The 16,945-nt window shown below is 57.4% G+C and overlaps 1 protein-coding gene across 1 annotated transcript in view; it reads left to right on the forward strand.

Moving 5' to 3' along the window:
• TRPM8 (transient receptor potential cation channel subfamily M member 8) overlaps positions 1–16,945 on the forward strand; it is a 78,877-nt gene that overhangs the window by 41,393 nt on the left and 20,539 nt on the right. Inside the window, exons 15-21 of the mRNA XM_079131540.1 lie at positions 96–241; positions 2,780–2,892; positions 3,171–3,387; positions 8,248–8,339; positions 9,388–9,529; positions 10,390–10,561; positions 12,380–12,557. Coding sequence (XP_078987666.1) covers positions 96–241; positions 2,780–2,892; positions 3,171–3,387; positions 8,248–8,339; positions 9,388–9,529; positions 10,390–10,561; positions 12,380–12,557 — 1,060 coding nt within the window. The remainder of the gene's footprint in view (positions 1–95; positions 242–2,779; positions 2,893–3,170; positions 3,388–8,247; positions 8,340–9,387; positions 9,530–10,389; positions 10,562–12,379; positions 12,558–16,945) is intronic.

A 16,945-nucleotide genomic window follows, 5' to 3' on the forward strand; every position in this document is an offset into this window, starting at 1 on the left:
ACGCTGTCCTAGGATGGGGGTGGCTGGGGCGGGGCAGGCCAGTTCCCCGCGTTTGCCAGCCCTGACTCCAGCATCCCTCTCTGGTGCTGGTGCAGAGCTTTTCACGGAGTGCTATAGCAGCGACGAGGACCTGGCGGAGCAGCTGCTGGTTTACTCCTGTGAAGCTTGGGGTGGAAGCAACTGTTTGGAGCTGGCGGTGGAGGCCACAGACCAGCATTTCATCGCCCAGCCTGGGGTGCAGGTAAATGCCAGTCACAGAACAATGTGCCCAGAAATAGGCCTTGACATCAGATACGACGAGCAGCATTAACAATGTTGAAAATTAACCTTCCTCTCCAATATAAAAGCCATAGCAGGGATGGCTGGGTGCTGGCACGGGAGATGGCTGTGTTAGGTGTGAGATCTCTGCTTCAGGCAGAGGTCCTTGCTTCAGGAGAAGGTACAGGAGTGTATTAATCAACTTTCTGTTACTGTTGCACAATACCTGAGAAAATCAACTTATAAAGAGAAAATGTTTATCCTGGCTCACTGTTTTGGAGGTTTCAGTCTGGGGCCAGTTGTCCCTAAGGCATTTAGTCCTGTGATGTGGCAGTACGCCTTGGTGGAAAACACGTGGCAGAGGAAGCTGCTCAGCTCATGGCAGCTGGGAAGCAAAGAGAAAGTTAGAAGAAGGGCTGGGGTCCTGCCTTCCCCTTCACAGGGACACCCCTGGAGACCTGGCCCTCTCACTGGGCCTCACCTCCTGGGTGTTCCACCACCTCCACTAGCACCAGGCTGGGGACCAGGTGATTAACAGGGGTGCGTGCGGGGGCATTCGATAGGTTGGGATAACAGGCCTCGGTTCTTACCTGCAAGTAGGGGCAGTGGTGTCTGTGCCCAGGAGTTGCTGTGCCGTTGGGCCAGAGACTTCATGAAGGGGTAGTCTCCACATCAGCCCTGGTCACTCTCACAGTGACGAGCAGTGGGAATCGAGCAGAGGAACTTGCCAATGGGCAAAATCAGTCCTGAGGGCTTCTGCCCTCACCTGGTGCCCACCGCTTCCCAGGAGGGGTGTGGGCGCGAACCCTCGCCAGCCCGCCTGTTGCACGCTTGGTCTTCACTGCACAGTGGAGGCGGGTGTCCACCATGCTGATGGGACTCAGGGCTCAGAGGTTCTGGAACGTCCCCTGCCTGCCCTGCCAGGAAGCAGCCACCCAGGGATTTGATCCTAGCAGATTGCCTCCGACGGTGCTGACTTCCATCACGCAGGCAGTCAGGAGTCACCCAGGGTTTATGAGCAAATCCACCGGCCCTGCTGGGGAGCTGGAGCCGGCGAGGGCCAGAGTCCTGAGCTGAGCTAAGGACTCGGCCTCGCTCTTCTGTTTTGGCCTCTGCTGCAGCGTGGGGGTTGGTGAGGCTGGCACTGTGCCTGGGAGGCTGGGTTGGTTGCCTGGGAGGCCGCCTCATCTCAGGCCCCAGCCGGTCTCACAGGGGTCTTGAACTGGAGGCCCGGGTCTGCTGACTGGTGTTCCTGGCTGAGGGTTTTGGTTAGATGCCGGGTCACTAATGTTCCCTAAAAATCTCACCACTGTGCCCACGGGGTCTGTAGGGGACCTTGCTTCCTGTAGTCGGGTTGCTGTGTGGGATCAGAATGTTGTTGGTGGCAGTGGCGGCCAACCATGATGTTACTCTCTGTGAGTGGGGCCTAATGGGGCCGCAGGGTGATGGCCTGGCACCAGCAGAAGGAGGGGAGTGAGGAGGGCTGAACCCGCCTTTGTGCCCCCCAGGAGACCCCAAAGCAAGGATTGGCATGCAGGCTGTGCATTACAGAGGGGAGCCCCTGAGAGCAGCAAGACGGGGAGGCGCAGACTCCCTGCGCTGAAGAGGAAGCCCCGTGTGGCCACGGGGGCTCCACTCCACTGCGACCACCGGGAGACCCTGTAGAATTGGCATGCGTTTCGCCCCTCCTGACGGGGCTCACCCACTACCTGCACCTTGCTGCTTACTGCGGCTGCTCCCGGTGACCAGCCCTCGTCTCCAGAGCCAGGCGGTCACAGAAGCTCTCTTCCTCCTCTGGGTTCAGCTGCCCTCCCACTCCTTCTCCTCCTCCCCAGAGCCATGGGCATGGCTGGCCAGGCCCAGCTCCCGGTGGGCACCCCGGAGGCGCGGCTCCCCTGTTGCTCTGCCCTCAGACACAGCAAGCTCCTTCCGCTGGTCAGGCTCTTTCCCCAGAGCTGTGGGTTCCTTTGCTGTGGTCAGGCGTGGCCCCTCCCCAGCCTCAGCTCTTGCTTTTTAATTTCCACCTTGGAGAAGCGGCTGCCCCACCTCCAGGGGCTGGTACAGTCTGGGGAAAGCGGTTCCAGCGTTTTAGCTGAAACTGTCATTGACCTCAGTCTCTCCCGTCCTGATTTCCTGTTCGTTTCCCAGCAAGACTGCAACCTGAGTTGCAGAAAGGAATCCCTGGGGACCCACAGACAGTGTCAGCCATGCCTGTGAATCTGTGATCGTTAGAGAAAGGAGGCAGAAAGATACCGGTGTAGAGGCACACCGTGAGACTCAGAGCTGGTCAAATGCATGTGTTGAATTCGCACCCAGCAGCCGGTGACGCTCACAGACCCCGACTTAGAAGAAGACTTAACAAACGGGATTTTAGGTTGCTCTCTCAGCCCTCCAGTCCTGGCAGCCTGTAGGAGTGCCAGCTCAGACGGAGTGGTTTTGGGGAGGCGGGCGGCTAGGAGAAAGGTGGCCTGCCATCCTCCACGGTGGCAGGAGCAGGATCCGTGTTGTCTGTTTCCCGTAGAATTTTCTTTCCAAGCAATGGTATGGCGAGATCTCCCGAGACACCAAGAACTGGAAGATCATTCTGTGCCTGTTTCTCATTCCCCTGGTGGGCTGCGGCTTCGTGTCCTTCAGGTAGGAACTGCGCACCGTGCTGGTGCGCGAGGGTGCCCTGCGCTGTCCAGTGAGGGCCACCTGACCGGGAACCCAGATGTCCAGCGCATCAGGCTTTTCCTGGGTTTGGATTCAGGTGGCGGTGGGGTCACGTCCTCGGGGTGCAGGCGGAGTTGAGTTTGGCCGAGCCCTGGCTGGGTCAGTCCTGGAGCCCCGCGCGCCCCTTCCTGCTGCGTGTGTGTGAGTGTGCGCGTGCCCCGCGTGCCCGCACCCTGACGCGCCCCGGCCCCTCGGTCCAGGAAGAAGCCCATCGACAAGCACAGGCGGCTCCTGTGGCACTACGTGGCCTTCTTCACGTCCCCCTTCGTGGTCTTCTCCTGGAACGTGGTCTTCTACATCGCCTTCCTGCTGCTCTTCGCCTACGTGCTGCTCATGGACTTCCACTCGGTGCCGCACACGCCCGAGCTGATCCTCTACGCGCTGGTCTTCGTCCTGTTCTGTGACGAAGTGAGGCAGGTAGGAGGGCCGAGGCGGCGGGGCACCTCTCGCTAGTGCCCGGCAGAGGGAGCTGCTTCTGGGGCCGGAGCGCAAGGCAGGACGTCAGTGTCCCCATTGGCCGCTTGCCCGCGTCCTGGAGGCGCATCCGCGGACTCCCGGCGACCCGGTGAGATCTGCCGGCAGCGGGCTCCGCTCTCTAACTGCGGCTGATCCGCGGTGATGGATTAGTCCGCGTGGGAGGTGTTCAGGGGACGGAGACCCCTGACCCCTGCCGTCGTCATCAGTGTTCCTACCGTGACTGTCACCTGGGGAGGGGGCGCATAGCAGGTGGCAGGGTGGCTGGGAGGACCACCCTGTGTGTCAGAGCCACCGTGTTTTACAGTCAGGGTTCCCTGGGGGCTTCCGGGAGTGGGGTGAATGGTTCATCAGGTGTGTCTTGGTTTCCTGCCATCGGCAGATTGGGGCTTCCTCTCTCCACCATTGAATCCAAAACTGGAGCCCTGCTTCGCCGGTCGCAGGTCCCTAATTAGTAATTCTCAAAGAAATAAGTGTTGATGGTGAAGATCGAGGCTGTCCCCGAACCTGCTTGAAAAACCGTCTGGGAACCCTGCCCGCGGCCTGGCTCATAGCCCTAGGGAAGGCTGCCGCCACTGCTCTGTGCCTTCTGAGCCCAAGGCCCCGTGTGTGGGGTCAGCACGTGTGTGCTGCGTGCTTGCTGCTTACGGGGGCTTGCAGTTTGCGGGGCAGTAGGCCCAGTGCAGGAAGAGATCTGGAGGGGCAAAGAGCCCCTGCCGGCTAAGAGCCCTCGGCTGGTTTCCGCTGTGCTGCCAACTCAGTCCTTTTGTGTGTGGGTGTGTGGGTTCCAGGACTTGGGGTTTGAGGGTCCGTCTGTTCTCAGCAGGGAGCGTCTTGATCAGTTAGTTATGTCTGCCCTGGGCGGAGCCCCGCACCTGCCTTCCTGTGTCCCCGTGGGAGCTGGAGGTGGGAGAGGACCCGTGGAGCGAGCCAGTGTGGAACATGGCGGGCTGGCGGGTTTTCTGTCCCCGGCAGCTCTTCCAGGTCCAGGTTCAGTGGGTGTGCAGAGTGTCTTCATGATTTCGGATCAGCCCACGGGAGCCCATGCTCTGCCTCCTGGGGCCACAGCCCTGTCCAGGTCGTGCTTTGTGACAGTTTGTGGGGCTCTGGGGACAAAACACGGAGGCCCGATGGCTTGAGCGGCAGGAGCTCATTGCTCACTGTTCTGCAGCTGGAGTGCAAGGCCAGGCTTGGGCGGGTGGCTCCTGCCCGGGCCGTCCTCCCCCGGGCTTCCTGGCTTCGGGCAGTCATTGGCGTGCCTGGGCAACACTCTGACCTGCTTCAAGTCCATGTGGCGTCTTCCCTGCCTGCCGGTCTGTGTCCTAATTCCCCATTTCCTAAGGACAGTGGTCCTTGGGATGAGGCCCCTCTTCCTCAGTGTGACTTACTCTTGACTCAGTTACCTCTGCCATGACCCATCCAGAGGAAGTCGTGTTCCAAGGTCCTGAGGGTTAGGACTTCAGTTTGGGGGTGTGATTCAGCCCCTGACGCCTGCACGTGGCCTCCAGCTGCTGTCTTCTGTGCCCAGATCTTTCCTGACTTGTGGTGTGGCAGCAGCAAAGGTGGGGGAATGACCACCCAAGGGAAGCAGAGCTGGAGGGAAGCAGGAAGCAGTCTCCAGGAGAGGAGGGAGCAGAACCCAGCGGGAGCTGCAGGCACGTTCTGTGTCCTGACCTCCCGGCCCCTCTTCCTCACCTGGACACAGCTCCCCCTGCTGGTTTGGATGTCGGTTTCCTGTTCACATCTGATGCTCGGGCAGGCCAGGAGCTGGTGTTCTCACTGTGCTGCCGTGCGTGTGCGTGTGCGCACGCGCGCTCCTATGTGTATGTGTGTCTAATGAAGGAGTGGGTGTCACGGGGTCTTCACTACTCTCACAAGAGTTGTGTGCCTGATGGGTAGCCATGGCAACAACTCCTGGGGAGATGGGTGGGCCCTGCCCGCACCCCCTGGCATCAGGTGCTCTGGGTACCCTTCCATGCAGAGGGGACCTTGGTGCCTCTTCTCGGAATGTTGGAAAAAAGTCGAAAGTGGCTTTTCCTGCTTCTTCCCACCCTGGTCTTCTCACATGTTTCTCCACCAGTCTCATCCACGATCCTGCCTCTCAGGACGTTAAGATACAGAGGTGCCAGGCATCCTTCAGGCATCTACAGAAACTATGAAACTGTGAAGCAGAGAGAAAGGACTTGGTTCCTTGGGAAGGAAGAGCTTGGCCTGGACTGAATCTGCAGGGAGACATGCCTAATTCTAAAAGCCCAATACCTGATTCATATTTGTCTTTCAACAAATGTTTAGTGAGCACCTACTGTGTGCAAGGCACTGCATGAGACCCCGAAGATAGAGCAACGAACCCCATAGACAAATATCTTTTTGTCTGTGGAATTTTCCACCACTTCGGAATGATGGATGGGGTCATTCCTGGGAGCTCTTGAGGAGGGGAGAGGGGTGGCCAGCACCACAACGGTTGGCCCAGAGGAATTGCTACAGGGAAATCAGAAGTCTGTAAGTCACAGACATCTCCATAGGAGCGTCATCTGCACCTTTCGCTACTAAGTCCCCTGTTTGGCCATGTGGGAGAGACCCAGGACAGGTGCATCCTGCTTGGAGAAAGCTGGGGCAGGTTAGGCTGAGCGCAGGGAGGGTACAGGACAGAGGCACCAGTGGGCAGGGACATTGGGAGGGAAAGTGGGTCGGGAGTGGTCCCTGGGGCTGTGGAGGAAGGGAAGCCTGAGAGTGCCCGCTCGTGGCCTTCAGAATGCAGACGCGTGATAGGCCGTGTGAGGTGTCCAGTCAGTGTTCCCCAGTGAAGGGAGCAGGGTTAGCGCGACTATCCTGCACACAGCAGCTCTGGGGTCTCCCCGGCAGTCTGCAGGCAGCTGTGAAGGCTCTCGTTGTTAAAGAACCCGACACTTGGGGTCACTGTTTCTCTTTCTTGTCTGCCGCTGGTGCCTTTGGATTCCTAAGGGATTCCTTTCCCCCAGGAAGTGGCTCCTCTGGCCGAGTGTGATCTTAATTAAACTGGTTAACACTTGTGAGAGGAAATCAACCCCGAAGTAGATGCTGCCTGATTTAGATTGTGTCTGGGAGTCAAAGTGCTGTGCTCTGGGGTGTCTTCCAGTGCCCCTTGGCCTGGGGGCAGATCCTGATGTGCTGAGTTGAGATTTTTAACCGAGACAGTCAATAGCACAGCACAGTTGCTCAATCCCTCTTGGCCCTGCTAGGCAGACATTGCGGATGTTTGTTTAAGTTGGGGTAAGTTGCTCGGTACCGTCACAGACAGCACTATTCAATCCTGAGGCCCACAGTGTCCCCAGATCCTGAGAGAGACCCTGAAACACTGTTCTGGTATTTTACAAATTCAGCCTGCCTCTGCTCTTGTGCTCAGAGAAGAGGCCTCTTTTCATTGGTAATAATAATAGTAATACTAATAGTGAAATAGAAAGAACTTTCTTCCTCAGTGGTTCCTGGAGCCCCAGAAGTGATCTAAGATGTCCTTGCATACAGACCAGGGTGACTTCTGAAGGCCACCTGGGCGAGGTTGGGCTGGTGCTGTGAACCACCTGCCTCCTCTCAGGGGAGCCAGGCAGACCTGTACCTGGGGCAGACCCTCATCTCACCCAGACACAGAAGAGCGCGTGGCTGTGCAGGTGGGAATCACGCCGCCCAGCCGGACACCCCTGCGGCCTCCTCAGGGATTCACGTGGGTTCCCAGCCGCTGGTCAGTCTTCACAGTGAGCGTGGTCCAGGCGGCTCCACCCGGGCTCCACGGCCCCTGTTCAGAGCAGCCTGCCCCTTTGACCCTGTGAGCTGCCCTTTCCGCTCGCTCGCAGGGAAGGAGATGCCTGAGAAGTTGGCGTCTCCGCTCCTCCCGGGGAGCTTGTGGGATCTGGAGATTCAGAACAGGGAGGCCTCTAGGCCTCGGTGTCCCGGTCAGAGTAGGAAGGGGACACCTGAGTACAGCCAGTCTCAGGTGGAGAGACGAGCTCTGTGGTGCCCTTCCAGGCCCCGCTTTGCCACGGCTTTCCTGCCGTGCACAGGTAACTCTGGTGGCACAGGTAACTCCGGTGGCACAGGTAACTCTGGTGGCACAGGTAACTCTGGTGGCACAGGTAACTCTGGTGGCACAGGTACACCTGGTGGCACAGGTACACCTGGTGGTCCCTTACTGAGCTCACTTGGGTCCCCCTCCTGCTCCCCGCTCCAGCACTCGCCACATTTATTTTTTACCTTGGTTAACGCCTGTCTCTTCCTGGAACGGTGGACTCCTTGAGGGTCAGTGTTGCGCCCACTGGTGCCTCTGTGTCCCAGGAGGCTGCCCACGGTCTGTGATCCTGTGGGCCCTCAGTAAATATACTTCGAGTGGGGGTCCACCAGGGACCCCCAGATCCCGTCTGTGGATGGCCAGAGAGGCGTCTCCTCCTGGATAATCCTTTAGTTAAGGTATTTTACTGTCACGTGCCAGACGAACCTTACGTGGATACCGCAGTCGACAACGCCAGCGGCAGGGCCAGTACCCTCTAGAACCGACTGTCTGCACCACAGTACGAGGTAGCCCCCAGGCGCCCCCACAGGTGGTGCCCCTGCAGGTTCATCTTGAAGAACAGGAGGACGCAGGAGGCCTTTCTCTTGTCAGACCAGCAACACACGAACAGCAGAGCAGCTGGCGTCCAGCCCAGCCTGGGATCCCTGGTAGCAGGGCCGTGTTACTCTCTTGGCACAGCATGGTGGGCTCAGAGAGGACCTGGGGGAAGACGGGAAGTAGGCGGTGGTCACAAGCTGCCGACCTGTGTCCCTCCTGTGTTCCAGTGGTACATGAACGGGGTGAATTACTTCACCGACCTGTGGAACGTCATGGACACGCTGGGGCTGTTCTACTTCATAGCAGGAATTGTGTTTCGGTGAGTTGGCCTCCTTGCTTCCCCCAATTTTCGACATTGTGAGTACCAAAGTGGAGAAAAGCTCTTGGGACCCCCTGTTGTTTGTGTCCTCACTGGAGACGATTGGGAAAGGCCCTCACCCTGCTTTCTAGAGACCCAGCTTGGTTGGCATGAGGTTGCGTTTCCTCTTTGGCCTTTTAGACTCTGGGGAGAGAGAATTCGACACTGAGGAGAGGAAAGGGTGATGAGGATGCTGAATACCTTCTGGTTCATAAACACTGGTTCATTTGGGGCATATAACCTAAGACATGTGACCCTGACCTCAAGGCTGGCCACGGAGCCTGTCTTCAGTCGCCAGTGTTCTTCCCCAGCCCCAGGGCCAGCGTGCATGATCAGACGGACTCATCCAAAATTGCCATCGAGGGCCAAAAAGCCGGGTACCCTCCCAGGGGAAGAGGCTGGTGACGCACAGCCCTCCAGGCCAAGATGGGCTGCTGCCTGTGGCGGGCGCACAGGGCGCTGCTCACGTTTACCCCACGAATACCCTCCGTGGCCAAGGGGCACCGACTCCATTTCTCCCTCGTTCCTTCCTGCTTGGGTTGGAGACCTCAGTGTTTGAATCTTGACTGGATGTGGTTTCTAGATGGTTCCAGGTGGCGAGCACACGTGGCCTTCAGGGGCAGGGTAGCAGAGCTTAGCTAATCCAGTGCTCAGGGAGAAACGGGTGAGTTTTTGAGGGAGGTTGGCAGGGTCAAGCCCCAGGGCCTGGGAGGGGGTTGGCATCATCAAGGACATCGCCTTGTGAGCCAGGAAGGCCGGCAGGCGTGCGCCTGGGTTCCGGCGGGAGTCCTTGAGGACAAGGGACAAGGAGCCAGGAGCCCCCAGAGCTCCGTTTGGGCCTTCTGTGGAGCCCACCTGGCTGAAGGCCGCGGCGGGGGCTCTCCTGCCCTGGTTCCACACGCTGGGCTCCCCGCTCTCAGCTGCTCCCTGACACGTGGTTACTTTTAAAAACTTGACCTTGTGATGCTTTGTCAGCCTCTCACAAGTTCTGTTCTCCTTCTTTCCACAGGCTCCACCCTTCTAATAAAAGTTCTCTGTACTCTGGCCGAGTCATTTTCTGCCTGGATTACATTATATTCACCCTCAGGTTGATCCACATTTTCACTGTGAGCAGAAACTTAGGACCCAAGATCATAATGCTGCAGAGGATGGTAAGGGCCGAGGATCCTCGTCGCCGGGTCTGTTGCCCCACTCAGCTCCACTAACGACTGATGGTGGCCTTCTTCCCTGGGCGTCCCCAGGTTAAACTTTCAGGAGAGATGGCAGGGGTGGGAAATAATGTCACCTGTTCAGATGTCACACTGTGCTTCCACTGGAGTCCTAACAATTTACTAAGAGCGTGGGCAGGGAGGGGAGGGTTGGAACTTGAACCCCAGACCATGGACACCTGGAGGAGGACCCCCAACACACCTCACACCACATCGCGCATGGCTGCTTCTCTGTGGCCCAGGCCTCCGCCGTCTGTCTTGCAGTGAGATGGGGTTTGGATGAGCTCATCTGGAGGTTCCTGTCCAACACCGAGGCCCAGCTTGTGGTTTTAGCTCAAAGCATATCTGAAGCAGCTAGTCACCATGAAGTCATGCTATGTGTGCAAAAAATTAAAAAAATCAAGTTGTCCATTCTTGTCTAATAAAGACTGCTTTTGTTTCCTAAGGGGGAAAAATACCTACAGAAATAATTTAGGGGTTTAAAGAATGCGAGTATGTGAGGTCTAGACGCAGAGGCCCTGCCAGTAGGTCGCTTTTGTTCTTGAGCCGGCTGTCGCTCAGCTGCTGGTGCTGAGCTGGTTTGGAGACCAGTCAGTGAAAATGCACCCGCCAGGTCTGATTCTGGAAAGAAGCTTTCCCCGGACTCAAAAGTGATGTTGGCCACTTTTTAAAAATTAGCAAATGAACGCTGGGCGACCTGGATTTTCAGGACCCTGGAACTGTGGCCAACTGAGAATAGCCAGGCTGAGGGGCCAGCTGCCTGTGGACACAGTCCTGACGGTTCTGATGTCCTTCCTTGGCAGTTGGTGGATGTCTTCTTCTTCCTGTTCCTCTTTGCCGTGTGGATGGTGGCCTTCGGGGTGGCCAGGCAAGGCATCCTGAGGCAGAATGAGCAGCGCTGGAGGTGGATCTTCCGCTCCGTCATCTATGAGCCCTACCTGGCCATGTTCGGCCAGGTGCCCAGCGACGTGGACGGTAAGCCCAGCGTGGCTCTGGGAGGAGGCCAGTGCTGAGCACAGCCTCGGGCGCTCACTGGGCGGTGTGGGCCAAGCCACAGGTCGAAAACCAATCCCGAATACCCTTGCTTTGCTGCCTGCACCCAGCGTTTCGGTTTTCAAACCTCGTGAAGAATGGTTTCCACAGCACGTGGCAGCGAGAGGAACCCGGCTGGTAGTTCAGAAGGACGTGTCTGAGCCAGGCTTTCCTCCAAAGCAGGGTGACGGGCGCCCGTTTATTCAAAAAGAGCAATTTTGAAAAAAATTTGCTTTGGGACCTGGAATTTAGACTCTAACGCTAGCCCAGTGCCGGGTTCGGAGGCAGGCGATGGAGGCCTGGCGGCTTCGACGGGCCCAGCCGGCCTACACGGGCGGAGCTGCCCGGGTGCGGCTGGTGCGAGCTTGCGCGACCCTGGCACAGCCCGGGTGCTGCTGCCATGGCCCGGCGTGGGTTCCTGTCTTCCACCGTGAACGACGCTGCCCGTGTCCTCGGGCCCGCGCCTGCCCCGGTGGAGGCCTCCTCCGTCCCCGTGGCTTTCTCGTCTTCCGTCTCTCTGCCCCCGCGGAAGCCTCTGCCAGCGTATCGGGAACAGTTCTCCACTTCGTCATTGTCATCCCCAGCCTGCTCCCACTTTCGCCGTCTCCCATAAGCCGCTGTGTCCTCAGGACAGTCCTCCCTGTGGGTGGTCTGGGTCCCGTGGGGGAGCAGTACGCGGGGTCCTAGGAGCCCGTGGCAGCGGGTGCTGCACTCTCGGCCCTAGTGTGCTGTGTGCCCTTGGGAGGCGACTCCACCTCTCTGTCTCGGGTCTTTCACGGGTCATCTTCCTGCGGGGCGCCTCTGACCACCTGGACCTTACATGTGCTCAGGAGAGGCTCCTGGTCTTCAGCCACTCTCGGGCTGAAGGGCAGGCTGCTGCCCCCTCTGAGGTGGCTCAGCACATCCTGAAGGGTCCCGGCCTCCCTTCCAGACTTGGCCTTCCCCTGAGGCCAGTGCCAGGGCCTGTCCACCATGTGCACAGCTCTGCCCAGCCTCGATGTCACTCTTGACCCTCCTCAGAGTCCACCCTGACATCCGAGTCCTCAGCTAGTTGTGCTGACTTGTCTCCAAAATGCTTTACCCCCTACTGCTCTTCTCCACACCCCCACCGTCCTCACTTCTGTCTCCTGCACCTTCACCACAACCTCCGGCCTCCCCTCTGGCTCCGTCCAATCTCCGCTGCAGCCAGAGAGATCCTTTGATAGAGAGAATCCGAAGTGTTGTCCCTGCTTAAAAACGTCTAATGGCTTCCCATGTTTCATGGGAAGTTTTCTTTAAACAGAGCTTGTCTGGTCTCTGCACATCTTGGTCTCTCATTTTGGGAGGCCGATGTCTTCAGTGACTCGCAGGCCGCAGGGCCCTTGCCTCCGCTGAGATGCTCGGCACCTGCTCCTCCCGGTTGGCACATGGGCGTGGCTCCTGCGCATCCTTCTGCTCTCAGCTCAGAAACCCTTCCCTCTGGGAGGCTGTTCTGGGTGAACGTCCTCCGTCGGTGACCTCAAAGCCCCTATGCGTGTCTCATGGGCCGAACCTCTAAGCTGTGTGCCTGGACACCTGGCCACCTGCGGAGGCCGCAGGACCTGTGTTCTCTGCGCGACCTTTGCTCTTGATCTCAGTGAAGTCGCTGTTTGACGGGAGTGGCTCACTAAGCACGGGTGGAGGGCAGGTGATTCTAGGGACGACCTCGCTTGGATCCCGGTGACCACATCCTGGGCCCCCAGCGTGCTGAGGCCTCACTGGGCCTTTGGTCCCACCCCTCAGGTACCACCTACGACTTCGCCCACTGCACCTTCACCGGCAACGAGTCCAAGCCGCTGTGCGTGGAGCTGGATGAGCACAGCCTGCCGCGCTTCCCCGAGTGGATCACCATCCCCCTGGTGTGCATCTACATGCTGTCCACCAACATCCTGCTGGTCAACCTGCTGGTCGCCATGTTCGGGTATGTGCCCAGTCACGTGTCCATGGATGTCCACCCTGCGCCGGGCGGGCCGGGAGGGTCCATGAGCAGAGCAGCCCAGGCCTGCCCTGGAGGGTGGAGGGCAGTCTGGGGTGGTCCTTAAAGGCACTGTTAGAAGATGAGTCTGGGGCTGGGGAGATAGCGCAGGCGGCAGAGTGCCTGCCTTGCAAGCTCAGGGCCCTGGGTTCAATCCCCAGCACCCCCCCAAAAAAAAAGCAGCTGAGCCTCAAGTTGAGGGGACACCAGTGACGTCACCAGTGACGAGCACCTCAGCCACCTGCAGTGAATGGAGGCCGTGTGTGCAGCACCCACGAGCTGCGTCTCCGGGCACCCTGGGGCCAGCACAGCGGTGACCTTGGGGCAGCTCTGTTGTGCTCCGAGGTGGCTTGTGCTTTTCGGGACCCACTGGTGTGGAGTCTGGCCTTTGAAGGACTTCAGTTGCTGCTGTAAACATTTCAGTTTAAATACAGATTCGGAGCAGAGCCCGGAGAGCAGGTCTTCTCTGGGGCTCGTTCTGATGAGGCGGGGGCGGGGCGGCCATGGCGCGAACATGCTCTATTGGCTTAGGCGATGCTCCTTGGTATTCTTAGAAAATGACGTTTTCCATTCCCACTTCATCTTTCCTAGGAGGGTTCCAGAGTCCCCTGCGCAGTCTCGGTGGGGGCCCTTGTTTTATGCTGTTCCTTTAGGGTAGATGGTCTTTTAACCACACTAATTCCGGCAGACAGACTGTTTACAAACAAATATATGCATTTAACAAATTATTTATTAAAACTTGATGTGGATCAGAACACTTCAGTCAAAACCAGAAACCCAGAAGCTATGAATGACAGATTAAATAAACACATTTAGTTTCATAAGACGACTTTTTTTTTTTTTTTTTTTTAAGATAAAAGAGATTCGAAATGAAGGGGTAAAGGAGAGACTGGGAAGCATGTTCGCAATGCATGTGGACGAACACAGGCTTCTAATTCCTAATACAGGAAGAACTCCTGCAGTTTTTAAGAGAAAGAGAATCCCAGAGAAAAACTGCTAGAGAAAATGAGCATGCGGTTCAGAGAAGGAAAATTCAAATAACCAATAAGCACGTGAAGAGGAGCTTGGCTCTGTGGGAGGGAAAGTTCAGACCGAGCCAGGTGCTGGTTTTGAACCATGTTGGAGACAAGGCTGGCGGGTGACATTGCTGCTGAGCACAAATTACTACCAAGTCTCTGGAAAGTCATTTGACCACAGCTACTGACAGGAAAAACACAGATCTTCAATCAAACACTCACATCTGGGAATCTGACAGATGTATACACAAAGGTGTCTGTTGGGTCATTTTTAATGCCTGTCAATAGGGGAATGGTTGAATAAAGTGCCTTATATCCATACTGTGGAATATTATACAACCGTTAAAAAGGCAAAGTTAGATCTGTGTTTATTGGAAGGATGACATTATTAATATAAAAAACAAATCGTAGACTAGTTTTAGGCTAAAATCTTGTTTTCTAGCCACAAAAACTAATAACTTAAAACTTTCATTATACATTTCATTTGTTGCAACCACATACTGCTTTTTAATTTAGAAAGGAGACGAGGGCAGGCAGTTGCTATGCAGAGGCCTGAGGCTGCGAGATGCACCCAGGCTGCACACGAGGGTCACCTGTCCTATTTGTCAGAGGTGGGCAGGTTTGGGTGGGTCATGTGCCTCTGGGGGTATCGCAGAGTGGCCATCTGGTCTCCTGCCGTCCACTGACCCCTCAGAGGATTCTGTTACTCCTCCTTATCTTTCAGGGTACATTTCGGTCTCTTCATCTTCCCCAGGGGGCCGTGTGACTTGACCCTGGAACACACCTTTAGGCCCACCCTGCCATCCACCCCTGGGCAGCCCACCTGTCCCTCCCTGAATAGGGCCACCCACAGAGGCTGGTCCTGCTGTCGGGACTCCCTGCTCCACCCTCTCCTTCCCTTCCCTTCGTGAGCCCAGCACCTAAAAATGTCCCCCTATTTTGTGAGGAGGGTCCTTGGCCCCTGAAGCACTGTCCTTCAGCAGTAGGGACTTTTTCTTCTGGACAGTGAGCTCCAAGGATGGGCCTGTGCCTTGATTTCAGCCCTTACACTGTGCGGGTGTGGCCAAGCGGTGAGGTCCTTTCCAGGTCCAGTTCATTATTCAGCCGTGGCCACAGGGTGTGCTTCCTGGTGCAGGGCTGCCGAGAAGCCTCAGTGGTGGGCAGACCAGCCAGGGGTCCATCCCAGATGCACGGCATCTGCTCTGAGTGCCGGGCTGTGGGGGCCGTGTGGCCACCAGCGTCATGAGTTCTCAAAGAGGGAATCGCTGCCCCTGCCCTCCCACTCACAACGAGGGAGGGACGCAGGAATCCAGAAGCTTCTCGCTCAGGAAGCCAGACAGTGTCCAAACGATGTCCACATGTCAAAGGGGCCTGCAGTCTGAGCTGGCAGAGGGACGTGGCAGGTGACAGGTAGCCACGTGTCCACAGCAAGGAGGGAAGAGCGTCTCCCAAACTTGAAGGAAGGGCCGGTGGAGACGGGCAGCGGGTGCTCTGTGGAGACGACGTGTTCCACTGGGCTCACCCTGGAGAGGTCCAGTGAAAACCGAACGTGACCACAACTCCGGAAATCCAGCACCAGGCCGGCAGCGCCCATGACGCTTGAGTTGCCAACTCAGGTCAGTCTCAGGATCCGCGCTGTGAATTGTTCACGAGGACCACGCCACACTTGCAATCCGTTACCTGCGTGATGGTCATGGATGATGGGAGTTCAGAGGGACAGGAGCCCAGACCGACCCCTGCGGGTAAGGAGGTGAAAGTCCGGCACAGCGTCTGGGCCAAGGCCCGGGCTCTGGCTTGACCCATCTCCTCCCTCGAGGCCCCAGCCACGCCTGGACGCTCTTGCCCGCTTTGGTGCTTACGTGTGGGAGCGGGGTTTCCCCTTCCTGGGGAGCAGGCCGAGGCCTGGCTTAAACCAGGGCTCTTCCTCTGCTAATCCCTGGCTAGAGAGCAGCTAGAGGGGCCCGTGTGATCCGTGGGTTTCTGGTGGCTTTTAAAGTGGCTCGGGCTTACTGTGTGAGCACAGGCCCAGCCCGTGACCCTGACTGGCACCACATCAGAATACGCGTGTGAAAACTGCACCGTGCACAAAGGCCACCTTGTTAACAGCATGGTGAGCACACCCTTGAGCGTCGCACAGGCGTGTCGCAGCGCTCTGGAGGTGGTGCTCAGCAGCGAAAGGAAGTGTCTGCAAGCACGGTGATCATTCGACATTAAAACCACCCATCCCAGGCCCTTGTGGCTTGTCAGAGGCGTGATGTGAACTCGCAGTCAGGAGTCAACTCCGGTGACCTTACCCGGAGCTCTGGCCCTTGAGACACCGTGTCCTGAAGAGGAACTCACCCCCTGCAGCTCTGACGAGGTCCCCTCAGCCCTGTGATCTAGAATAACTTCCAAGAATAATTACTTTCCGATCTTGGGAACAATATATGCTTATCATCAATGTGCAGAAAAGTAGAAAGAAGAAATAATCCGCATGCAAACTAAAGGCCCGGGCTACTTCAACAACACGTGGTACATGCTGTGTTACGATGTCATGTAGGACATGAACATTAAGTCATGATACCGTGTCACGAGACTGCATCTGATCGGCGTGGAGAAGCTAGTCACGGAGGGAGCTTTAACTCCAGGCGGAGTGTTGCAGCGGAGCTCCGATCAGCAGGACAGGAGGAGGAGCCGTGCTTGGAGGTCCTGCACCTGGAGCCCAGGCCCTGGAGGGGGCTGGTCAAGTGGGAGAGATGAGTGAGGCTGGGGGGGCGTTGGAGAGACGGGCAGCATGCGGAGGTTCTTCTAAAGAGCAGGGACACTTCCTGGGCCAGGGATCTCCCGGGCCTTCCGCAGGTGCAGGGCGCCGTCTTGGTGTGATGCTCGATAGCAACGCCGGGCACCACGTTGAATTCTCATTTAGAAGCCGGCGAGTTGAAGCGGCTCATTTGCTCCCGCTGGCTGCGCTGGCCTCCTGCCCCATTCCACATCCTGGGATCATCCCATTTATTTCCTTCTGTCAGCCACGTCCTCTCAGAGGGCATCCAACCCACTTCAGATCCACCACGCCCTTTGCCATCCCTCCTGTCAAACCACTTCATCCCGCGAGTAGTGAAACGAGGACACCTGTCCGGGTTCCCCAGGCTGCCGCTCGGTTGGTTGCCTTTACGGTTTGAGAGAAGAAGGCATCTTCTTTTTCCAGATTCCCACACGACAGTTGTGCCTGCTGAGGAGGCACAGTGTGGTGTTTCACTCCGCGCGCGGCGCGCTGTGGCCACGTAGGGATAATCAGCGCATCCATTTTCTCAGACGGTCATCATTTCTTGTTGGGAAACT

Source organism: Sciurus vulgaris, assembly GCF_902686455.1.
Source record: "Sciurus vulgaris genome assembly, chromosome: 3".
Taxonomy (NCBI): Eukaryota; Metazoa; Chordata; class Mammalia; order Rodentia; family Sciuridae; genus Sciurus; species Sciurus vulgaris.